This window comes from Brachyhypopomus gauderio, chromosome 15 (assembly GCF_052324685.1).
Source record: "Brachyhypopomus gauderio isolate BG-103 chromosome 15, BGAUD_0.2, whole genome shotgun sequence".
Taxonomy (NCBI): Eukaryota; Metazoa; Chordata; class Actinopteri; order Gymnotiformes; family Hypopomidae; genus Brachyhypopomus; species Brachyhypopomus gauderio.
The window spans coordinates 1,144,176-1,170,058 of NC_135225.1; the positions used below are offsets into that span (position 1 = coordinate 1,144,176).

A 25,883-nucleotide genomic window follows, 5' to 3' on the forward strand; every position below is an offset into this window, starting at 1 on the left:
AGTGTGGTGGCTGGTGTGGTGGGTGGTGTGGTGGGTGGTGTAGAGTGTGGTGGGTGGTGTGGTGGGTGTTGTGTTTGGTGGTGTGGTGGGTGGTGTGATGTGTGGTGGGTGGTGTGGTGGGTGGTGTAGAGTGTGGTGGGTGGTGTGATGGGTGGTGTGGTAGGTGGTGTGATGGGTGGTGTGGTGGGTGGTGTGATGGGTGGTGTAGAGTGTGGTGTGATGTGTGGTGGGTGGTGTGATGGGTGGTGTGATGGGTGGTGTGATGGGTGGTGTGGTAGGTGGTGTAGAGTGTGGTGGGTGGTGTGATGGGTGGTGTGGTAGGTGGTGTAGAGTGTGGTGGGTGGTGTGATGTGTGGTGGGTGGTGTGGTTGGTGGTGTGGTGGGTGGTGTGGTGGGTGGTGTGATGGGTGGTGTGGTGGGTGGTGTGGTGGGTGGTGTGATGTGTGGTGTGGTGGGTAGTGTGATGGGTGGTGTGGTGGGTGGTGTGATGGGTGGTGTGGTGGGTGGTGTAGAGTGTGGTGTGATGTGTGATGGGTGGTGTGATGGGTGGTGTGGTGGGTGGTGTAGAGTGTGGTGTGATGTGTGATGGGTGGTGTGGTGGTGTGATGGGTGGTGTGGTGGGTGGTGTAGAGTGTGGTGGGTGGTGTGATGGTGTGGTGGTGGGTGGTGTGATGGGTGGTGTGGTGGGTGGTGTAGAGTGTGGTGGGTGGTGTGGTGTAGTGTGGTGGTAGATGATGTCTTCATTGTTGAGTTAAACACTTCAGTAGATGTTACTAATATGGTCTAAAATACTAGTATAGTTTTAGCTCAGGGTTTAGCCAATAGATACACAATTGCTAAATTCATTTTCTAGACTGCACATTTCACATTCTCTCTCACTGAACAGGATGACGTTATACACAGTGAGCTGTCCATGGTACTGAAACATACGGCTGAACTGCATCTTCATCTGTTAGAAGCCTACACGAAGCAGTCTCGTTTTCACTGCAGCAGGAACACCTGTTATTTTTTAAGTGGCTTGTGCAGGGTAATACAATCTTTGCCAACATTTTCAGGTGTTGCAATGTATCTACTAGTCTATTAGTTTACCGAGAATGAGACTTAGGCAGTGCCTGTTCCTTTTGTTATGTCTGTAACGTCTGTATCGCGCTCCTCTAAAGTGTTCTTTAAGCTTAGCGTGACTTTTCATGCAGTGGGATCGGGTATGTAAAACTGACAGAGACCATCTGCTCATAGAACGAAAATCATGATGTGTGAGGTTTTGGTTCAATGGTACGTGAACTCGACTCCTGGGTTCAAGAAAATGTCTTGCACTTTGTCATGCTTTGTGGCGTCCATGTTAATGTATGGTCGGTATCCACTATCAATCCAGGATAAGCAGCAATATGTTGCTGGAGTCCACGAAGTCAAGTCGTTTCTTGCAGATGGCAGAGCAGGCCATGAACACTAGCCCCCTCTATTGGGGGTTTTAGAAATTGAAATTTAAGCCATGCAAACATTGATTTGTTATTATTTGAAATATCAGGGGACAATTGTTGATGTAGTTTTGCATTACTGAGGCGATTATATGATGTTGGGCAACTCACGAAGGCTTCGTTAATACGTTTCTGCCGTGTTTCTCCCGACATTCTTTCTCAACAATATCAACGTAGAGATTTCAAAGAAATGCAGAACCTGCTTAAAACACCAGTAGACTCCATTAACAAGTTCTAGCCTGGAAACAAACAGATATAATTCAGAAGGAAAACACACACACTGTGTGAGACAGTCAGTTATGTGTGTGTGAGACAGTCGGTTATGTGTGTGTGTGTGTGTGTAAGACAGTCAGTTATGTGTGTGTGTGTGTGTGTGTGTGTGAGACAGTCAGTTGTGTGTGTGTGAGACAGTCAGTTATGTGTGTGTGTGAGAGACAGTCAGTTATGTGTGTGTGTGTGTGTGTGTGTGTGTGTGTGTGTGTGAGACAGTCAGTTATGTGTGTGTGTGTGTGTGAGACAGTCAGTTGTGTGTGTGTGAGACAGTCAGTTATGTGTATGTGAGACAGTCAGTTATGTTATATGGGACGTGCTATTAAACTTTTTACCGCCTGATATGAATCTATTAATATTAATATTCGTCACTGGTGAAAGGTGACCGTGAACAACAACATTCAAACATCTCATTACACCTTCGTCATACGAATATTAGTATTGGCAGTAAATAAACAGGAGGAAAGCAACATGTGATGTAAGCCCGTCACGAGCTCCCGCGGCCACCTGGCGCGGTGCAGCGCGCGCTCCACTCCCGGCGGCGGACCCGGTTCCGAGGGGATGTTTTCACACTAATGCGGAGTGGGCTACACGTGGTTCGTAATATCGGTGTGTGTAACTAGAGCTGTAGGAGGAGGCAGTGATGGTGGATCTGGAGTGAGTGAAATGCGTTTAGGCTGCCGCGGAGACCTTAATGAAGAGCGCGAGACTGTTTCAAACAGCATCACGGGCGCGTCGCGAGCGCGTTGTTCTGGGATTATCTGCGTCAGAAATGGATCATCGCCGCGACCCAAACACACGGATCACCGAACACGCTGTTTGTCATCATGCACATTCGCTTCTACTGTAAGTCGTTATTAATCCGTCCGCGCAGGTGGGGATGGTGGATGTGTCGTGAAATGGGCTTGAATCCCGTTTAGTGCTGACGGTGAGTTGCGGCGAGGTGACCGGACCTTTAAGGGCTGTTGTACGTTTAGGCTGCTCGTTAAAGTAACGGAGGCGCGGAACCGCCGAACCGAACCTTCATCAGCGCTTTTCCCCACTCGTTTTAAGCGCGAGGTTCTCAGTTGGGTCTCTGAGGTTCGTACCTCCCTCTCTGTCTTCCAGGTGAAAGTTTGTCATCGTCTGCGAGAGAAGGAGGTTCGGTTGGACGGACTAATCCCACGGACCTGCTGCCCGCCACCAGCACCTTCACCTCCCTGTAGATCCGGACCGGCGGAGCGTCCGTGTCTTCACCATGAAGAGAAGACAAAAGCGGGTTCTGCAGATGGCATTTTTATTCACGGTGGCGCTGATCTTCCTGCCCAACGTGGGTCTGTGGTCACTGTACAGAGAGAAACACCTAATGAAGTCGCACGAGTCTGGGGAACAGGTGAGAGTCTCTGCTGTGGGTGGGTTTGCACCTGCACATGTTTCATTAGTCTTGGATGACACAATTACTGTATGTAAAACTGACAGCGGCTCTGTGGTAGAGAGTGGTGTTAACTTTGAGACTGGTGAGCGCATTTTCTGAGAGGATAATGCCATTTAAGTGGTGCTATATTCACCTGAGTGACACCTTGAGCGTGATACACGATCACACGTCTTGGTTCCTCATTGTTTTATAGTCTTATTTAGGATGCACACTCATCCATGACATTATATCCATGTCTCATGTCTTCAGTGCTTCAGAACTTATGGTTTTCAAATTAATCTATTTTAGTGATACATTTGAATATATTTACATTATGAAATATAGCTCTAATATAGCGTTGTATTTTAATTAATACATCTAAATTGCCGTGTTCCAAAAATAGAGAGAATCCAGAGACCTGTGCAAAAAGGTAAAAACATATTTATGCGTTTTTTTTATTGACTGTGTTTCTCACACTCTGGTCTCCTGGAATCTGACATCAATGCCTGTGTAGCAGCACTTAAGAAATCAGGGTTCTGGCTTTTAGGTGACTAATAGCATGCTGGAAGATTTCTTTATTAAGTGGGAGGTTATGTTCAATTAGGAGGTATAATTGTATGCATCTACTGAAATATGTCACTAGATGTTCATTCAGTAGTTCAGACAGAGGAAGGGGCTGAACCTACTGAATGGGTAAACTTAAAGAAGCTAAAATGATTTGTTTGCTATAACACCTTAAAGAGTTTATAAAAATCTCACAGAGCATGATTTATCATTTTAGTGAGTAGTCAGTTATGTTCCAAACCAGCAATCATGATACAGAATCCGTCTGTTCTCTTATGAATGCCTTGATTAAAGAGTACACGTCACACCACTCTCATACGCTACTGTGTACAATCATTTTTTGGTTGCTCACAGTTTGAAAAATCACAGTTTTAAATCTCCTTATTACATTTTTAAACTAATGGCAAACTCTTCTCTCTCTCTCTGTCTTTTTGCATGCGCGTATGAGTATATGTGAAAATGCGTCTTCGAAGAGTGTTGTTGCACTCTATAAAGTGTGATGTTTGTGAGGGGTGAGATGCTGGAGTGTGATGTTTGTGAGGGGTGAGACGCTGGGGTGTGACTGTGAGGGGTGAGACGCTGGGGTGTGATGTTTGTGAGGGGTGAGACATTGGGGTGTGATTGTGAGGGGTGAGACGCTGGGGTGTGATGTTTGTGAGGGGTGAGACGCTGGGGTGGGATGTTTGTGAGGGGTGAGACGCTGGGGTGTGATGTTTGTGAGGGGTGAGACTCTGGAGTGTGATTGTGAGGGGTGAGATGCTAGACGCTGGGGTGTGATGTTTGTGAGGGGTGAGACGCTGGAGTGTGATGTTTGTGAGGGGTGAGAAGCTGGGGTGTGATTGTGAGGGGTGAGACGCTGGAGTGTGATGTTTGTGAGGGGTGAGACGCTGGGGTGTGATGTTTGTGAGGGGTGAGACGCTGGGGTGTGATGTTTGTGAGGGGTGAGACGCTGGAGTGTGATGTTTGTGAGGGGTGAGACGCTGGGGTGTGATGTTTGTGAGGGGTGAGATGCTGGGGTGTGATGTTTGTGAGGGGTGAGACGCTGGGGTGTGATTGTGAGGGGTGAGACGCTGGGGTGTGATGTTTGTGAGGGGTGAGACGCTGGGGTGTGATGTTTGTGAGGGGTGAGATGCTGGGGTGTGATTGTGAGGGGTGAGACGCTGGGGTGTGATTGTGAAGGGTGAGACGCTGGGGTGTGATGTTTGTGAGGGGTGAGACGCTGGGGTGTGATTGTGAGGGGTGAGACGCTGGAGTGTGATGTTTGTGAGGGGTGAGACGCTGGGGTGTGATTGTGAGGGGTGAGACGCTGGGGTGTGATGTTTGTGAGGGGTGAGACACTGGGGTGTGATTGTGAGGGGTGAGACGCTGGAGTGTGATGTTTGTGAGGGGTGAGACGCTGGGGTGTGATGTTTGTGAGGGGTGAGACGCTGGAGTGTGATGTTTGTGGGGGGTGAGACGCTGGGGTGTGATTGTGAGGGGTGAGACGCTGGGGTGTGATTGTGAGGGGTGAGACGCTGGGGTGTGATGTTTGTGAGGGGTGAGACGCTGGGGTATGATTGTGAGGGGTGAGACGCTGGGGTGTGATGTTTGTGAGGGGTGAGACGCTGGGGTGTGATTGTGAGGGGTGAGACGCTGGAGTGTGATGTTTGTGAGGGGTGAGACGCTGGGGTGTGATTGTGAGGGGTGAGACGCTGGGGTGTGATGTTTGTGAGGGGTGAGACACTGGGGTGTGATGTTTGTGAGGGGTGAGACGCTGGAGTGTGATGTTTGTGAGGGGTGAGACGTTGGGGTGTGATTGTGAGGGGTGAGACGCTGGGGTGTACAGGACTGCTGTCTCTCTGCTTTCAGCCAGTCTGACACAGTGCCAGCAGTCTGAGGAGATACCCTGAGTCCGTTTATTGTGCAGAGTAATTACTCCTTTCTCATCCATTTTGTCCTGAGTTTGCGTGTCTTTGGCCCTGAACAGACCACACTGTGCAAAGCCAGTCACTCCAGTACAGCCAAGTTAGTGAGCAGACCCTCCGGTGTTGACAGGGACAGAAATATCAGCGGACCTGGCGTGGGGTCTCGTGCTTCCAGCCTCTACCTCTTGTGTTTCTCACCCTGCTCAGAATGCATCAGACAGCTCTGGCACGCTCGGCTGGCCAGGAATCTAATGCAATTAGCAGCAGAAGGACACGTAGGCCTTTTTGCTCCGAGCCTTAGACAGTGGTTTTTGTCCACTCTGTAGAACATCTAAGACTTCCAACCTCAGGGCCGTTCCAAAAAGGGCCCGTGCTAAATGTGTAATGTGTTGTATTTACTACTGTTTACTACTAGTGTGATGAGGCATCGAGGACGTGTTCTGTGATGGGTCGTCCTCCCCGGGGACAGTGAGATCTCTCTGGAATCACATAAACACTTCTTGCATGTCCAATTTTCTGACTCAAAAGGATGTGGAGTTTCCAACCTCATGGGAAGATCTCTATCTTCCATTGTGCTGCTGTCAAGAGGGAAAAAATAAAATAACTGACAGCCTAGCTACTGCTGCTGGACCAATAAGAAGACCTTGAGATTGCGGGTGACGCCCCTTTCTGTGAGCTCCCATTTGTTGGCCAGTAGCAATTAGTTTAGATCCAATCAGGTATTGGATCCCTAAAATCCTCTTTGATTGATATTGGGCGAAGCCTGACTGAAAATCTGTCTGAGGAAGTCCAAAGTCTACTAGATGACAGGAGATTTGAAACCCAGACCCGCTTCTAATGCGCCTGTTTGGTGGGAAGAAAATGTCACGCTCTGTCTTATTCTTCACTCAGATTTCCTTCCCTCTCTCTCTCTCTCTCTCTCTCCCTCTCTCTCTCTCCCTCTCTCTCTCCCTCCCTCCCTTTCTCTGTCTCTCATATTTTGAGGTCATTGTACAGAATTGGCCCTGACAGATCACTCTTGGCCCTCTCAAGGGTAAACAGACTGCATTTAATCTCAAAGCGAGTTTTACACAATGCCCCCATTATGAGACAGACATGTGTTGATAAGTGCGTGCTGCCACCGATAACCTTCTCTCTCTTTACCCACAACTGTCCAGCAATGAATTGAACATGGGTGCAGGCAACCGTGTCTTGGTCTGTCCAATCAGCTGCATCCTGTCTGAACGAGCCACTGTCCACGAGCCTATAAACAACAGCCAGGGTGGGACTTCAGACTCAGATAATGAGGTGATAACAAGAGCTTTCCTGTTGTCAACTACCAGGAGAGGGTCACCCAGGGTGGGTGTGGGTGTGGTGAGGGTCACCCAGGGTGGGTGTGGGGGCAGTGAGGGTCACCCAGGGTGGGGTGGGTGTAGAGAGGGTCACCCAGGGTGGGTGTGGTGAGGGTCACCCAGGGTGGGGTGGGTGTAGAGAGGGTCACCCAGGGTGGGTGTGGTGAGGGTCACCCAGGGTGGGGTGGGTGTAGAGAGGGTCACCCAGGTTGGGTGTAGAGAGGGTCACCCAGGGTGGGGTGGGTGTGGTGAGGGTTACCCAGGGTGGGTCTGGGGGCAGTTAGGGTCACCCAGGGTGGGGTGGGTGTGGTGAGGGTTACCCAGGGTGGGGTGGGTGTAAAGAGGGTCACCCAGGTTGGGTGTAGAGAGGGTCACCCAGGGTGGGTGTGGTGAGGGTCACCCAGGGTGGGTGTGGTGAGGGTCACCCAGGGTGGGTGTGGGTGTGGTGAGGGTCACCCAGGTTGGGGTGGGTGTAGAGAGGGTCACCCAGGTTGGGTGTAGAGAGGATCACCCAGGGTGGGTGTGGTGAGGGTCACCCAGGGTGGGTGTGGGGGCAGTTAGGGTCACCCAGGGTGGGTGTGGGGGCAGTGAGGGTCACCCAGGGTGGGGTGGGTATAGAGAGGGTCACCCAGGTTGGGTGTAGAGAGGGTCACCCAGGGTGGGTGTGGTGAGGGTCACCCAGGGTGGGTGTGGGGGCAGTGAGGGTCACCCAGGGTGGGGTGGGTGTAGAGAGGGTCACCCAGGGTGGGGTGGGGGCAGTGAGGGTCACCCAGGGTGGGTGTGGTGAGGGTCACCCAGGGTGGGGTGGGTGTAGAGAGGATCACCCAGGGTGGGGTGGGGGCAGTGAGGGTCACCCAGGGTGGGGTGGGGGCAGTGAGGATCACCCAGGGTGGGGTGGGGGCAGTGAGGGTCACCCAGGGTGGGTGTGGTGAGGGTCACCCAGGGTGGGGTGGGTGTAGAGAGGGTCAACCACGGTGGAGTGGGTGTGGTGAGGGTCACCCAGGGTGGGGTGGAGAGGGTTTGCTCCAGTGTGGGGGAAGTCGTGCTGTTCTCATCACATGGCGCTCTGTGCCACCCGCATTCCTGTCCTGCCGGGAACCAGAGCAGCGTTATCGTCGGTTCCCATTTGCAGGCAAAGTGACAAGGCGAAGAGAGATGAAGTAATTGCAATTACCCTCATTGTCATAGTGGAGAGATGCGTTATGGTAATGCTTGAGTCACACTGACGATGGGGCCACGGGTGCAGAGTGGAACGAATGGGTAGAAAAGATCTGTGGCCAAGGAACACACACACACACAGTACACACACACACACAGGTATACACACACACACACACACTACACACACACAGTACACACACACACACACACAGTACACACACACACAGGTATACACACACACACACACTACACACACACAGTACGTACAGACACACAGTACGCACAGACACACTTGCACAGACACTCACGCGCAGACACACACGCACACAGACACTCACACGCAGACACACACACACACACACACACACACACACAAACACACGGACACTCACGCACAGACAGTCGCGCACAGACACACACACAGACATTCGCACACAGACACACACATGCAGACACACAGTATGCACAGACACACACTCACAGACACACACGCACAGACACATGCACACAATCCCAGACTAGGGGTGAAGAATCTATTGTGAGCAGGAGCAGGAAAAAAATAACGCAGGGTAAAAAAGAAAACCATCTGATGATTAGTGTCGTAGTGCTTGTCACGATAAATTCAGTGTTTCTCACCCAAATGTTCAATGTGGTATGACACTAAGGTAGACTTCAATTTACTGCAATAATAGATTTGTTGGTTATGCAACAATTGAATAGTGACTGTACTGTTTAGTAGAAGAATACATGGGAATTTTTTCATTGGGCTAATTATGAATTCAAGGGTGTGAATTTTTCACAGAATATTTATGTGCATGTATATAAAGAGTGAGAGAGAGGGGACTGTAAACAGCACTTTTCAGACAGGGTCCTTCATCAGATGTGCAGGCCAAATCGCAGCTGAAATACTAGAAGAAGGACCCAGTTTGTATATGAAAATGTAGATGTTTAAATCAGAACATTCATTCCATGAGTTTGTAAAGTTCTTAGATTGTACATGATCATAGTGCCATAGTGCACGTAATACAGTAGACATCTCCCTCAGTAATGCACAGGGATGAAGAGGTGATGAATGAATCAAACTATATCTACCTGTGTACGTGTGTGTGTGTGTGAGTGTATGTATGTATGTATGTGTGTATATATATATATATATACACACACACATATATATGTGGCTGTAGAAAGGAGAAAGCGAAAGATGAAAGGGAGATTGATAGGTCATCTGGCGAAGGAAATTACTAAGAATTTCGTCATGGTGTTGCCATGGCTAGACGGTCCAAAGTCCTTCCAAATCTTAAAGGTAGAGACTAGAGACAAAGCCTAAAGCATGTAGGGGAGAAGCTAAATTCAGCTGTTGGTGTGAATTCTGGACACACGCTCCCCAAACAAGATGCCTTTGAGATTCCTGCAGCGTGACTGAGGTGGGAGATGTACTGTGAAACCAGGCGGGCCTGGAACACGCAGACGGGACGGTTTTGCATGCTGGGACCTAATGGACCCTGTGTGTCCTTCCTTCTCTTAGCAGGGAGAGAACAGAGATTTATGTTATGCAGAAAAATTATAATTTACTCAAGTGTTTCCTGTTCAATACATCAGGTATTGATGTATTACACAGTCTCATATATATATATATATATATATATATATATATATATATATATATATATATATATATATATATATATATATATATATATACATATATTAGGGGTGGGACGCGATTAAAAAAATTAATCAAATTAATCGGAAGCTTTGTAATTAATTAATCGAAATTAATCGCATTTTAATCGCATTTCAGTATTTAACATGAGAAATATTAATTTAAGTTTGAATGATGAATGAATCAATGAACATAATCATAAACTTCAACATCTTGTTTATTTTTCCACCAGTCTACTACAAAGACCAATATATGTGTAGTGTGCAGAAAACAGTTCAGAACATTGGAAATTCTGACCAAAAATGTTGTTTAATTTAGGGAGTTTTGCTCAGGATATTGGAAGAATTGAAGTAAATCAGAAGATGTTTTTTAATACCATTTTAGATGGTAGACTTTCTTTAATTTCCCAGGCCTCTGCCATAGGCATCTCCATAGTGCCTAGAAGTGGTCTTCTGCATGCTCAAAGCAAATGACTGGATCTTCATCATCTATAGATTCATCATCTATAATATGAGCTGTCACACCAAGATCATTCTTGTTGCTAACAGAGGTCCAGTGATCCCCAGTCAGAGCCACATTTGTGGCACTCTTCACAATAACCTGTTTTAATTCTTCCTCATCATACAGCTGCTGGATTTTCTTCGACATTGTCTTTCTGGGGTGAGTTTCCCAAAACGTTCTTAGTGCCAAGTACTTCGTCACCTCGTTCTTACGTACGAGGTTAAGAAGTACTTGGCGCTAAGAACGTTTTGGGAAACTCACCCCTGGACGGTAGTTCGTAACTTGCATCAGTTGACGCAATTCGCAGCGCTTCTTGTAAGCATTTATCTTCGACCACAGAGAGCGGACAACACAAATAATGTGACGCATCATGTATAAACGCGTGCGGAGTCGCGCGCTACGGCCATTCGCGAAAGTTTAATCCAGTCTTAATGGTCCAATGAAGGTCATTTAAAAACCAGGACGTTTCCTCACAGGATGTGAATTACGGACGTTTGGTCACCCTATCGTACTAGGAATACATTTAGCAGCTAAGTTATCATTACTGACCTGCGCGTTAAGCTGGGCGTACACTGTGCGATTTTTGGCCCATTTTCAGCCGATTTTTCACTCGTTTCGGCTCAATCGCGTGTCGTGCATCGTATAGTTTACACAGGTAAACGAGGAGCGATTCACAACTCCCGATCAGAAATCGCAGCGTCGCAAGAACATCAAACATGTTTGAAATTCAAATCGCTCCTCGTGAGAGTATCGCACTGTTGAAGCAGCTCCACGAGCCGACTCTCCCTGCGATTTAGTCGTACAGTTTGAGCTGGAGCTGAGTACACGATTTAAAATATCGCAGTGTACGCCCAGCTTTAGCCGCAACATGTTTTGCGTTGAGGTGGTAACGAAGGGTGGAAGTGCTCCTGTGATAACCGAACTCCTTCCTACATAAAGTGTAAATAACACTATTTTTGTTTGTACTTCCATCTGAAAGTTTCTTATATTTAAATTTCCCATCCACCAGCGTAGCCTCTTCAGTCATCTCCATCATGATCATCTTATTGTGTGTCCATAATCTGTATGTTTCTCGCGCACTGAGAAACATTCCACGGTGCAAAAGTGTCTCGTCCGTTAAATGCGTTAAAATGCGTTAATTTTTTTAGTGCGTTAATTTTCCTGTAATTAATTAATCGAAATTAACGCGTTAAAGTCCCACCACTAATATATATATATATATATATATATATATATATATATATATATATATATATATATATATACACACACACACACACACTTACACTTATATGATGCACGAGTGTGTACACACACATTTATGCATGAGTACACACACACACTTAAGCATGAGTACACACATACACAATATATAATATACCTGACTACACTCACCACTATGCATTAGATCTCTTTCTCTCTCTCTCTCTCTCTCTCTCACACACACACACACACACACACACACACACACACACACACACACACACACACACACACACACATACACACGCACACATGCATGCATGCAAACACACACACACACACACACACACACACACACACACACACACACACACACACACGCATTTTGCATTCACCTTCCTGCACAGTATCATCAGTGGCTACACTAAAGCAGGCAGCAGTAATAGCAGTTGCAGTCTGACCCTCTCTGGAGAGAGGCAATTTAAACCTGATTACTCTGATGTGTCTCATGAGGTGATGACAGGAACAATGTCTCGGGCTGTTCGCCCGCGTCTCCTGAGATTAAAGAGTATTTCATATGGAGTGTGGGTTATGTAGCAGTGCAGGCTAATATAAAGCCACTTACTCTCGGGCTTGTGAAACAAAGGAGACGGGCCTGTTCTGGCCTGGGAGTTTGGCACTGCCATTAAGCTAATAATACTATTACAGGAGACGAGAAACCTTTGAAGGACTCTTATTTTACATTCTCTCCTCCTTTTGAGCCAGGAGAGGTGACACACGTGCTTTTAATGCAATCACACGCATGGATGCTTGTGAGCCGTTTATCTTTGTGATACAAAATGGGGAGAAAAACAATGGAACAAATGACCTTTAAAAAATAGGATTCATGCTTGATGTAACAAATGTGATTTGTGGTTGTGATTTGAATAGATGACTCATTTCAGCTGTACTGTATGGAGTAATTTTCCTTGCCCCTAAACAACCGGGCCTGTTGTGTAGCCTGTATGTCTAGACTGATGCTCTTGTTGATGGGTTTGCAGTTTGTGACTCATTGCTTGTTCTGTAGTTTACTTGTCTGATGCTTGTTAGTTATCCTGAAGCATGCTCAGAAACGCTGTAGTCAATTTACGACTGCTTTGACTGACTCCTTCACGTGTGCGATTGTTATTCAAGGCGAGCAGGGCCTCTTATGTTTTATGGCTTCTCTCCTGACACTGTGTGCAGATTTATGGTGTTAAAATCCACTGCACAAGGTGATATTTGTCACTGGTGAAACATAACCACAGTAAAATGAGACAGTGGGTTTTAACTCTAATAGACAATCAGAGTGCTATACGTCCAGGATGGAGTGTCATTAACTCATTATACTGGGTTGCTGTGTGATACCCTCAAATCAACTCCGGACTGTGTTTACTTTTTCATCCTAAGCACTTTTTCAGTTTTTAATTGTGAACTCTGCATGGATACATGGAGTCATCTGTGGGTTAGGGACATGTTGCTTGATCTGCAGTGGACTGAGGAATCTCTGTGGACTCATAGTTCCCAATTAAACGAGAGAAGAAAATGTGTTTTTTAGTAAAATAAACAGAAAAAATGTTTTCTTGGTTGCTGATCATCGGAGAGCTACATGCTCTGGTCAAAACAACTTCTACTGATGTCATCCAGCAGTTTAAAACATCCTGAAGGAACCGGATGAAATGTGAGATCAGTTCAGGTGCTACAATAGTTCATTCATATTTATTCCTGGCAGATTTGCACATGCCCAGTGCCGTGCTGGTACGGGCCTGATTTTGTCCCAATTCAAATGAGTCTTCTTCATTGAGGTGGAAAGAGGAAGAGGAAGGCCTGTTTTTGGACTCTGTGTGTGTTTCGTCTGGGGAGGTGGGCTCAGTCTTGTAGCCGTTACCTTTGGTAGGTGTCCAGCACCCAGGGATGCATGAACGCTGTGTTCAGGAGCTGGAACTCAAGAGGCAGTTACCAGTGGCTATGCCCCTATGAACCTTCCACATATGACTGTTAAATAAGGGGGTGTTAACACAGGAGAAATGTTTCTCTCGCTGTTCTCTTCTTTCAGAGGTAATGATTTCACTCATGGAACTCATCTCCGTGCCGATCGACCTGCACGGGCAGGTTTGGGTTCTCCTCTCGGTAATCACATCAGCCTTTGCTTATCCCCACCTCATAATTGAATTGAGTTCGATTGAGAGCGTCTGTCATACCGTCTCAGTCATGCCACCTGGATGATGGATCAATGCCTGGTGTGTTTGTAGGTCACTCATCATTATGTTCTGGTAGCTGTGTACAAGGAATGAAAATCACATCTTAAACACTTCACTGTGAACAAAGAGCATTACTGTAGGAGCTTCTGTTTACTTTAAGTGTGCAGACTCGCATGTGGGGGCAAAACACACTCGCAATTCCTTTTAAGTGGTTCTTAAAATTGCCATAAGAGTAGAGAAGCATGTGTCCTAGGTGACGTTAAACTGTGTATGTTTGCAGAAAATCTGTATGGCAAACGATGCTGAAATCCTGCTCAGTGTGGTGAGGTGAGCGTCAGATACAGCCCACTGATGTTTGGCCTGTGTGTCCGTTCACAGCAGTACTCTAACAGTATAGTTTTTTCAAAAGCCATTTTTCCTTGAATAACTTTGGTGAATAGCTTTTTGTGTTTTAGTTTACAATCAAGATACAGTGTAGAATGAATAGTCAGACATGTTTCCTGACCTGATAAAGTGTTCCAGTAATTCTGGAGGTCAATGTTAATTATTTTACAGTAAGTAAATGTGGTGAAGGAAAGAGGTGTGTGTGGATGTGATGTGTATGAGTGGTGTGTGTGTGTGGATAGGTTGTGTGTAGGTGTGTGTGGATGGGTTGTGTGTGGGTTGTATGTGTGTGTGTGTGTAGATGGGTTGTGTGCGGGTGTGTGTGGATGGGTTGTGTGCGGGTGTGTGTGGATGGGTTGTGTGTAGGTGTGTGTGGATGGGTTGTGTGTGACTGGTGTGTGTGTGTGTGTGGATGGGTTGTGTGTGGGTGTGTGTGGATGGGTTGTGTGTGTGTGGATGGGTAGTGTGTGAGTGGTGTGTGTGTGGGTGTGTGTAGATTGGTTGTGTGTGGGTGTGTGTGGATGGGTTGTGTGTGGGTTGTATGTGTGTGTGTGGATGGGTAGTGTGTGAGTGGTGGTTGTGTGTGGGTGTGTGTGGATGGGTTGTGTGTGTGTGTGTGTGTGTGTGTATGTGTGTGTGTGTGTGTGTCTGTGTGTGTGTGGGTGAGTGGATGTACATGACTGCTAAAAGAGAGGGTGTCATCTAAGTTTGGTTATCTGATTGGAAACTGATGAGTACAGTGTAGAAAAAATAGTTTTAGGGTTGTTTCATAGGAAAAGAACAACAAATACCCTTTTCACGGAGATCACAGAGAGTTATGTACCGTGTACGGCCTTACACACATCCATGAAACTCATTGTAGGAGCCAAAAGTGCTTCTTATAAGTTCAGGGATAATATGTTTGATATATACAGTTAAACTTCATGAAGTGTCTCGTGCATGAGCAGGTGGGGCTAGTGGAATTTTCCTGCTGGGGTTAGTGGAGGATCGAGGGAGTCGCACAGTTTTCCGACCGTGACTCTTTGTGTCGTGTTACCTTATTAAACAGTGATGACAAAGTTACGCCTAACTTTATCTGTACCTTGTTTATTTGTGTTTGATTATTCATCGCAATTACGTAATAAAACGCTGTTTCTAAGTATCGTCTGGTGGATAGACTACTACAGTGGAACACACTTTGGTTATGCGGCTCAATCTAACCGTGGATTTAGAACCTTACACTCATTTTAGCATCAGATCTTTCACTCAGTTTATAAGAAACATTTGTAGATGTCGAGTTATCTTTATGATCCCCTATGTTGCCCAGTAGAGATAGTGTTATGTTCTCCTGATCAGTGGTTAGTGTCTGACCACATTTCTTGACCACAGGGTTGCTAATGGTCAGATGTACCAGCTCAACAGCCACAACTCTGTGATTACCATGTCAAGAGTAATGGAGCATTGAGAATAGTCCAACACCCAAATCTTACCCAAATATTATTATTATTATTATTATTATTATTATTATTATTATTATTATTATTAATAATAATAATAATAATAATAATAATAATAATAATAATAATAATAATATTCTAATAATAATATTCCAATAATCATAATAAAATATAATAATAATAATATTCTCTGTGTCAATGTAATCTCATCTGTGGTGTCCTGTCATCAGAAACTGACCAAACTCATCAAAGGGTTTTTTGTGCATGCCAGCAGAACAATTGTAGATTTAAATGTTGTACTTATAAAGTACAATGAAGTTACCTAATGTACCTAATTAAGATTTAAATACTTAACAAAGTATGAAGCAACCCCCCCTCCCCCAACAAGTTTAGGTTTAGCAGCTACATACTCGAATGTAAAAAGTAAAATGTAAAAGTCTGTAATATTTCTTAAAGACACCAAAATACTGAAAAACTTTTATAACTTTATATATAAAAATGTGTTTATAACTTTTGGAAAATTGGTTTGACGTGTTTTTGAGTTTTTGAGTTTCTTGAATACGGCTACAGATTTAATTACTTATTCAATGAAATTGTGACTTTGAACCTTACAATTATGTAAGCCATCTGTGTTTCCAATGAGTGCATCTAGTTACTGTCAATTTCCATTAATGATCACAATTACAGTAGCACTCAAAATAATCACAGTGATAATATTTGTCAGAGACATGCTCGTGGTCTTGTGTGACTTCTGTTGCAGTTGTACATGTCAGTTCAGCTCGAATGAACCACATAACAGAAAAGTTTCCTTCCTTTAAAAAATTCTTTCACTAGAATTGCAAATGACACTGCTTCTCTGTTCAAATTTACCTTTGATTAAAATATAGAGCAAAAACATCTGCATTACCTTTTCTAATCCCACATTTTCTCTCTGAACATATAAAACATCAGTCAGAAAAAATATTACCACAGTGAACCAGTGATCTCTGAAATTTTCTTGACACTAATTAGCAAGTGCTTAGTAAAAATGTCACCACTCATGTCTGTTCTCATCACGCACTCCTTTCGGATGGGTGTGTACAGTTAACCCGCACATAATGGGAACTGTAGAGAAGATATATGTGCTGTGGCTGCTGTTTCTGTCCTCTGTTTTAACAATGGGGGGTCTCTACATCCTTTAATAAGAAATCAAATCTGTCAAAGTGCCCATTAGCTCCTTGTTTGAGCAGCGTCTTTTATTACTGGAACAAGTTCATTCAGGCTGGTTGCAGGCATTCAGTGTAATTTATTTTCACCCTTTAATTACCACTATGCCTCCTATTTAATTTACTGTATATGGGTCAGAAAATATGTATTCAGTAAAACAGTCTGTTTAAAAGTCTTGTTTTTTTTTTTTTTTTTAACCAAATTTGTGAGTCATCTTAATGTGTCCATTTTTATTTATTAGCGCCTGACAGAACACATTTGAAAGTACCGTAGTGTCCGTGTGATGTGAATGTTTGGGTTGGTGGTGAGAGGCAGCGGTGGGCCATGCAGTATTTATGTGCTGGGTGTGGATGTGTTGCAGGGCTCTGTGTGTAGCCACACTACAGCACAGCAAGACGGAACATAGAACTGACCAGAGAACAGCTGGAGAGATAGCTGGCACACATATTATTCCCCGAAGTCCGAATAATTCAGAATTTTCATCTTGGACTAAACCAGTGGAGTAAAGTGAGTGCCGGAGGGTGAGATGGAGAGGTTAGGGCCAGTGGAGTGTGTGGAGACATCGAGGACAGTGTGGACCATGCTACTGAAGACCCACCACAGAGAATCTAGGAGCAGATTGTGTGTGTGTGTGTGTGACTGTGTGCTCGCTTGTTTCTGCGAGGTGGTGTCTGTGTGTAGATCTGATGTGTGGCCGCTTGTCTTCCCCGAGTTCTCCCGTGTGTGGGCAGGTGAATCCACTCCGTGCGGCTTCCTGCTCATCCCCAGTTTGATGTTAACCGTCATACTGTGAGTAGCGACAGAACTGGTGTGGCTATCCCAGCTCTGCAGCGACGGTGTCTCCGAGGACTTGCATCGATCCCTCTGGAGGAAAAAAAAGGCTTTGTTACTGAAAGCACGCCTCACTTCCTTATTGATTTAGAGGAGGTCGAGGCACACACACAGACCCACGGTGTTATTTGGTTAATTTACCTGCAGTATTAATGAAGAAAAGATTTTTCTATTAAACCGAATTAGCTGGTGTGGGTTCGTCATCTCCCTTTTTGAGCACATAGCAGAAAAAAAAAACAAAAACCCAGTGTGCCATACCACATGTAGCTCACTACCCTCCAATAAACATTAAACCAGAGCAATCAGTCCAGGCCCTGCCTGACACATCACTGTTTCCACTCGTGCGCAGGGTCATTATCAGACAAGCTCTTCTCTCCTCGGGCTCCTGCCCTTCTGTTTTCTGGTTATTTATGGCATCATGTCCGCTCATACAGCAGCTCCTAATTACACCTCACTGTGTAGATTAATGGAGGACCTTGTCTGTGCGCGTCTGCCAGACGTACCTGTGTTTGTCCGCACTGATGGATAGGGGGCTGCTGTAAAGTTTCTGGAAGATTCCCAGTGGTCAGTCCAGAACAAAGTTTATCAGTCACGTAAGTGGACCATCTTCAGCCCGGGTGCCTGTCCCACATGCATAATGCACAGGAACAGCCCAGCCCAGCCCAGTCCGGAACAGCTTGAGGTCCTTCTGAAGCTGAGCATTTGTTCTGGACCTCCGAGTTTTTGTACTGGACCTCCGGGTCTTTGTACTGGACCTCCGGGTCTTGTTATTGTTCTGTTCATGGTTTTCTACTTTTCATCCTGATCGTTTATTCCATTCTTGATCATGTAACAAGATGCTGCTTGTTTGTTTATGTTTTGTCTTTTGTACTTTGTACAAGAAACATTTTATTCTCCTCTTGGGCATGATTTGGTATCATTATATTTGAGGAGAATGTGCATCGCACTGACCTTGGAAACTGTACATGGATTTAAACAAACATTCACAAGCACTGACTTCATGCCCTTCTGTAGTAGTTCAACTTCAGCCTTACAGATTTCATTCTTATGCTAATGGCCACACGGTCTCTATCCACCTGGTTAAACATTTTTAAAATGCCTCTTCAGTTTCACATCTACAGGACAGTGTCCTGAGTTTCATATGGGCTGTACTGGACATTAGCACAGATTACATTTACTGTGTGTCTGTTTGATTACTTGGTTTCATTACTAAAGCTTATACACAAATATTTATTGCATCACTCTTTCTGAAGGATAATGTAAACAGTTGTGCAAGGTGACACAAAATAAAGGTGTTTCACACCTGTGGGGATATTGGATACACATGTACAGTTACTGATAACCAATATACACCTGTATGTTTCTGAAGAAATATCATTTAATGTATGAAGTGCATGCGAGTACAATGGCGTCGTCACCTGCCTCACAACGAGGTTTAAGGGAAGGTGACTGGGCATCAAATCAGTAGATGGGAATCCACACTGAGGGAGTGTTGAATTACGCTCCTGAACACCGTGCAGACTCCACAATATTACACCCCAGAAGAGTTGGGCACCAGCTGTAGTGTAACCTAGGGAATAAACTCTAAAATTGGAGTTTGAACACTCACAAATTCTTGTCTAACTCCAAAATGATTGACCTCCAGAAATCTGCTATGTTAGAAGTGGCCACGGCACCAGTTCAGTGAGGTCCTTCTGTCTGGCTGTTCTCATATCAGTGAGGTCCTTCTGTCTGGCTGTTCCCACATCAGTGAGGTTCTTCTGTCTGGCTGTTCTCATATCAGTGAGGTCCTTCTGTCTGGCTGTTCCCACATCAGTGAGGTCCTTCTGTCTGGCTGTTCCCACATCAGTGAGGTCCTTCTGTCTGGCTGTTCCCACATCAGTGAGGTCCTTCTGTCTGGCTGTTCCCACATCAGTGAGGTCCTTCTGTCTGGCTGTTCTCATATCAGTGAGGTCCTTCTGTCTGGCTGTTCCCACATCAGTGAGGTCCTTCTGTCTGGCTGTTCCCACATCAGTGAGGTCCTTCTGTCTGGCTGTTCTCATATCAGTGAGGTCCTTCTGTCTGGCTGTTCCCACATCAGTGAGGTCCTTCTGTCTGGCTGTTCTCATATCAGTGAGGTTCTTCTGTCTGGATGTTCTCACATCAGTGAGGTCCTTCTGTCTGGATGTTCTCACATCAGTGAGGTCCTTCTGTCTGGCTGTTCTCAGCGAGGTGCCACTCTGTGATTTCACTCTCTCTGCTGTGATCGACATCCACTTTGCAGCAGATATGCTTACATGGCTTTATAGCTTCTGTTCTCTTCTGCTGTGTTATTTGCGTTTGAGCTGTTGGAGATGTTTCCATGACGTCCGACAGCTTTCTCAGACGTGCTGCAGATCTCCACCATGGCGAGAACTTCAGTTGACACGGCCGTCTGCGCCTCCGTAGTCTGACACGAGTTAACACGCAGGAAACAACGTGTGAGACCCGTGACTGTCAGGACGGCGTCAGGGTGGCTGGGGACCGTCAGGTGGGCACCAGCTCACTTCCGTCTGCCAACCACGTCACAGATGTCCCTGCTGACTTCACCTGCAGTGCAGGAACTGGGACTACGTGGTGTAAACTGTTTTGTAGTTGAACCTTGAAAAGTAAGTGAGGTGGGTCAGGCACACACTCATGCTCAGCTCTCGTGGTTCAGTTACGGCTCTTCCTTATGGAGCCGCCACTAAAGTTGTACTTAAAGTTGAATAAACTTGACAAAGCGATTGTCTTTAGCTTGCGGGTACTTGAGGGTCTGTCTTCATATCACTGTACCATCTGCTGTCTACACATCTTGCAAATCTCTGTGGCTAAGAGTGACTGCTAAGTGAATAAATGTAAATCTTAAACACCCAGTGGAACAGAACGTCATGATAGCAGTGACGATACTGGCAGATTTTTGAAGAATAGCCTCATTTGGCAGCTTATTGTCAGAGTAGAGATTCCAATCACTGACATTCAGAGATGAATCTGGCACAGATGTCAGTGCGCTGTGACATGGCTGTCCCGCCCCCAGACCCCATATGCCGTTTGTTTGATTGACAGCTTTCTGGCTCCATTCTGTTCAGGCTCCCTGTCTGGTAAGAACCGCCCAGCTCACAGAAATTTATTCCAAGATTGTGGTCACTTTTTTTATTCTGTGAAATGATACACCAAGTTGTTATTTAACAAAGTTGCCGTGTGCTGGTTTTATGCAGACTCCTCCGTGGAATTGATACAAATTCTATCTGTTTTGTCTTTGGCTGTGTCCTGCTTCCATAATGTAGTTTAGCTTTGTTATTTATAAGTAGGTGCTCATTACCATAGATGCAGCCATTCAGACAGGACCAGACACCCCCACCCCACTCTTAGTGTTACTAACGAGCTTTTATTTGCATGTTTGCCCTGCTCTCCCGTGGACCAAGTCCCCCTTCAGCTGGATTCATTTAGACTTGCACCAGTGTTTATCTTCCATCACAGGGATTAGAAACGTAATTACTGCTCAGAGATGACATTTTTGTCATTTCTGCCTTTGAGTCCCTGACAACATAATGAACAAGCCAGAGATTTGCTTCAGGGCTCTCACCATCATTCATGACACCTTCCAAACATTTTTCTCAGCTTAAATTTCTTGTATTTCTGTTTTAAAACCTGTTCGTGTACCAGGTAATACATACAAGTTCATCAGATTGTTTTGAATATCCTGTGTAAACAGCTGTGTTTGCACAATGGCCATCAGAATTGTGAATTATTATATTGGTATATAAAAATTGTGATTAGCATATCAGCATATGAAAATTTTAAATTAGCATATCCGCATATAAAAAATATGAATTAGCATATTCAGATATGAGAATTGCAAATTATCATATTTAACAGCAAAAAAAAAATGGTGTACAGTCTGGCTCTGTTTATCCATAAGGAGCAATCATAAAAATGCCACCCAAGGGTAAAAAGAACAACCTTTATGCGTTTATTAGCTAAAGACATAGCACTATATCAGTAAGGATGCTTCTGCAGCCAAGAGCTGGTAATGCCAGAATGGCAAAGAAAAGTTGACTGTGATTTTTAAATGGAAAATAAAAACTGGCCAATGCAGCAAGTCATCTTAAATCACAAATTTAAGCTATAAGAACAAATCTGTTCCTAGCAGTGGTTCTAGTAGAAGGACCAATGTATGCAGCACAAGATTCAGTTCTGACTGGCAATAGCATTTGGGCTCATGTTTCCAGGGGTGTAAGGAACGATGCTTATTTTCTGACAGGCATGAGTAACATTAAAGTAAAACATCTAACCTTGTGCTGCAGTTATTAGAATGCGTGTTCTAGCAGCCCATGTTTTTACATATGAATTGCTTTGTCAAGTTTCACAAAAGCACAAAGATCATTAAAAGAACTTTGAAGCAGGTGTCACTTTGAACACTCTCCCCAGTAGATCAGTCTTCACTCCGTACTCTGAGTGAACTACTCCTCCCACACTCATGTTGTAACACTCTTGTAACTATGTACTTTTCATACTAGTTTCAGGTGTAGTTAATGAATGATCCATGGTCATTGCTCAGTAATATACCAAAAGAGTAATAAGTAAATAATAAGCGTGGAGTTTAAGAGGTTATTACTAAAATATGGACAATGAATCCATTCCAGTGTCAAATCGCTGTAATTTAGACCAAAACTAAACTTCAACTCTCTGAAAATCCTGTGTTGCTTGTGTACAGATGTGTTCACACTTACTGTAGGGCTGTTTTACAGTTGGACACATCTCAATCCGTCCATTTGATTTTGTTGCTGTGCTATTCTGAAACTGGATCCATGTTGAGCTCTTTGTGGTGATATAAAGCCACAGGAAGATAAATGTGAACAGGAAGTTGGAAAGGTAGGTCAGGAATACCTGGGAGATGTAGTTCTGCTGGAATAGCGGAGAGCCTTCCGTAGTCCTGCATGGTGAAGACAGCATTAGGTAAATCAGTATGGCCCTTTATACATTATACAGCGAGACACCATATATCGCCAAAGATTTGGGTCATTACGGAAGCGAAGGGAAGCTTCTCTCACACTGCAGCACTGTGGAGCGGCTCTGGTGCGGCTTAGGAGATTCTTTGATGCACTTTTTTGTTCCAATGTCATTTGTGAAAACATCCAACACCCCCCTCCTCCCCGTACTGAAGAAGAGAGATCTTTCCTGAAAGTGTGTGACCCAGATTCAGACGCATCATTTCCATTTCTCAGATATGTTTTTTTTTCTTCCCTGCTGTACGGAGCTCCCCTGCTCACTTGCGTGTAGCCACTTGTTATGTGTAATGTATCGAGGCATCGGGCAGCGTCCCCAGAGTATAGAGTCATTTTCTTTAAAACTGCGTCCTCTAAACAGAGGCGCTGGAGGGCCCGGGGACCACGGGACACCTCCCTCACCACACGCTAACGTCTGCAGCAACAGGCTGTCGAGCGTCCTCCACTAGAGTAAGTGCCCTCGGAAATGTATTTGTTTCTTAAATTGGACGAGTCCGTATCTGCGGTTTAATATCATAACTAATTGGCCCGGGAGGTTTGTTGCACGCACATCAGCGCTTTAAACGGATGCCTGAATTAAAGAGACTATCGTCTTGTCACCGCGGCCCAATTAAACTGCGCTCTGCACATAGCCCTACACGCAGCGTGACGATTAGAATGAAAAATATTGCCATATTAGTTCCTGTTCGTCTTGCGGGGTATTTTAGGTTAGAATTATGATTGCCCTTTACACGCCCACAAAACACACACACACACACACACACACACACACACTCACACACACACACACACACACACACACACACATATCCACACATACATACGCACAGACACACACACACACACACACACACATATGTACATACACGCCCGCCCACACACACATTTTTTATTTACTTTGGCATCGTTGTGCATCGTGACTTTCCTTCGCGGGGTGATTTTAACCTTCGTGCCCCTAACCCTCTGGCTCTTCTCCCCTCCACACCTTTCAGTCTTCATCTCCTCCTCTCTTCTCTCCTGGAGCACAACGCCCTCGTAATTAAAAGCACACGTTAAAACACTCCAGCAGTTCTGAGCGCTTGTGTGAGTGATCACCCGTGTCCTCAGGGCCTGTGAGGTCTGTCTCTGTGCAGGGGGGATTATATTTAGAAATTGTGCTGAGTCAAAGCTGTTGGGAAGTGATGGCATTACATTAAGAACAGGAACTGAGTCCCAGCGGCCACTGGTGATCTGAGCTACTGCTTTTTAAATTAAAGCGTCCAGTGGGCAAGAAAGGTGAAAATGAACAGGACAGTCGTCTGATACATCAAACCTGCTTCACTCAGTCCTCTACCTGTTCTGTTCTCATGAACAGCCCTGCAAGACATCTCCTTCTATTCAAAATATTCAGAAATATTCTCTTCACTATATATATATATATACATATAATAATATAATATATATATATATATATATATATATATATATATATATTGCAATCATTGTAATACCTGCTGGCTGGAGTAATTAATACTGCAATAAGGCTAAAATCCTCCTGATCAATCTGTCCACACATCACACACATCTAGCACAGAGAGAGACGTATCAGCAGGAGAAGTGTGTAACACTGTGTGTACGTAACACAGTGTAACACACACACATATAGCACAGAGAGAGCTGTATCAGCAGAAGTGTGTAACACTGTGTGTACGTAACACAGTGTAACACACACATCTAGCACAGAGAGAGACGTATCAGCAGAAGTGTGTCACACTCTGTGTGAACGTAACACAGTGTAACACACATCTAGCAGAGAGAGATGTATCAGCAGAAGTGTGTAACACTGTATGTACGTAACACAGTGTAACACACACATCTAGCACAGAGAGAGACGTATCAGCAGAAATGTGTCACACTGTGTGTACGTAACACAGTGTAACACACACATCTAGCACAGAGAGAGACGTATCGGCAGGAAAGCCGAAATTGGATTCTAGAGCATCAGAACAGGATGGTGCATTATAACATGGTTATTCAGAAAGCGAACAATAACCTTGGAAGTGACTTCTAAGTCCTGAGGAGAGGGCATCGTTATACAAAGGCCACGCTGCAGTCGGTCTCATTAATCAAAATGGCTGGAGGCCCAGGAGCGTGCTTGGTTTTCCAAGGTGAGTTATTAAAACGATATCAGGGGTGAGCGCTCCCTACCTCTGGCTTTTGTGCTATTTCCAGATGTTAATTGACCCGCACTTATTTTGACACATCTGCGTAACATTGCCTGTAGTGTTAAACAACCATCTTTGGGTTCTTGAAAAGCACTATATAAATTTCATGTATTATTATTCTTAAGGTATGGGATGTCATTGTAGAATACCTTTGTAATAATATTCAACATTTACAGTTCTTCCATACCAGGTTATAACAATGTACCCCAATATATGTATGTATTAATTATGTATTTTTATGTATTCATTCAGTATTCAGATACAATAGAATTTAATACTTTATCCTCTGAAAATCTCCTCCACCGTATGGTGCAGTGAGAGGCCAGTAACACCACATGTCAGCTGACACCAGCTTGGACTCCTCTGTCATTTCTGCAGGGTTTTGTGTTGGGTTTGATGAATGGGGTCTCAGGTTTTATGACATGAAAGTCCCATATGAATTAAGGTAATAGGCCACTCCACTCGACCTCACCTTTAATTGCTCTGTTTGTGAGCAAAGAAGCTCTTTCATCCCAAGATGAAGTGTCTACTTTAGGTGATCTTGTCAGAACATACAATATTAGTAACTGTGATAGCCGGAGGTATTCATTAAAGGAGAAAAACCGTAAACATTTATTATGTGAGGAGCCGGTGAGTGTGTACCATGAGTGGGAAGATAAGTGTGTCACAGTGATGAATTGGCTGCGTATCCTACAGTATTTTCCACATCACCGTCTTTGGCCAGTTGAAATAATAAATAACCGGCCTGGCTGGTCATCATGAATGGAGTCAGTAAATTTCAGGGTGGACCCATCTTTCAAAAAATAAATAAAATAGATGTTAATAAAAAACTTTTAATGGGACTGTAGGAGACGTTATAAATTTATGTGATGACTGCTTTCACTGCGTTGCTGTTTACATCAGGCGTAATTTTCAGACGAAAAGATTTAAGGCCGTCAGGCACGGTGAGCTGAACTGGTCTTTGCATTTCAGATTTAAAGCATGTAGCCACTGGGTAAATGTCAATCAAACCTCACAGAAAAAAAGATCAAATGCTAGTGCAATTATACATGCCTGCGAGATGTTCTGTACTAAAGCCTAATCCACACACACAGAGTGTTTTCCCTGCTTCCTCATTAGAGCTGTCTTGCTT

At 44.8% G+C, this 25,883-nt stretch overlaps 1 protein-coding gene across 1 annotated transcript in view; it reads left to right on the forward strand.

Moving 5' to 3' along the window:
- The first annotated feature begins 2,242 nt into the window (after positions 1 to 2,242).
- The window catches only part of galntl6 (polypeptide N-acetylgalactosaminyltransferase like 6), a 70,566-nt gene continuing 46,925 nt past the window's right edge, over positions 2,243 to 25,883 (forward strand). Inside the window, exons 1-2 of the mRNA XM_076975109.1 lie at positions 2,243 to 2,673; positions 2,853 to 3,117. Coding sequence (XP_076831224.1) covers positions 2,983 to 3,117 — 135 coding nt within the window. The 5' untranslated portion in view covers positions 2,243 to 2,673; positions 2,853 to 2,982. The remainder of the gene's footprint in view (positions 2,674 to 2,852; positions 3,118 to 25,883) is intronic.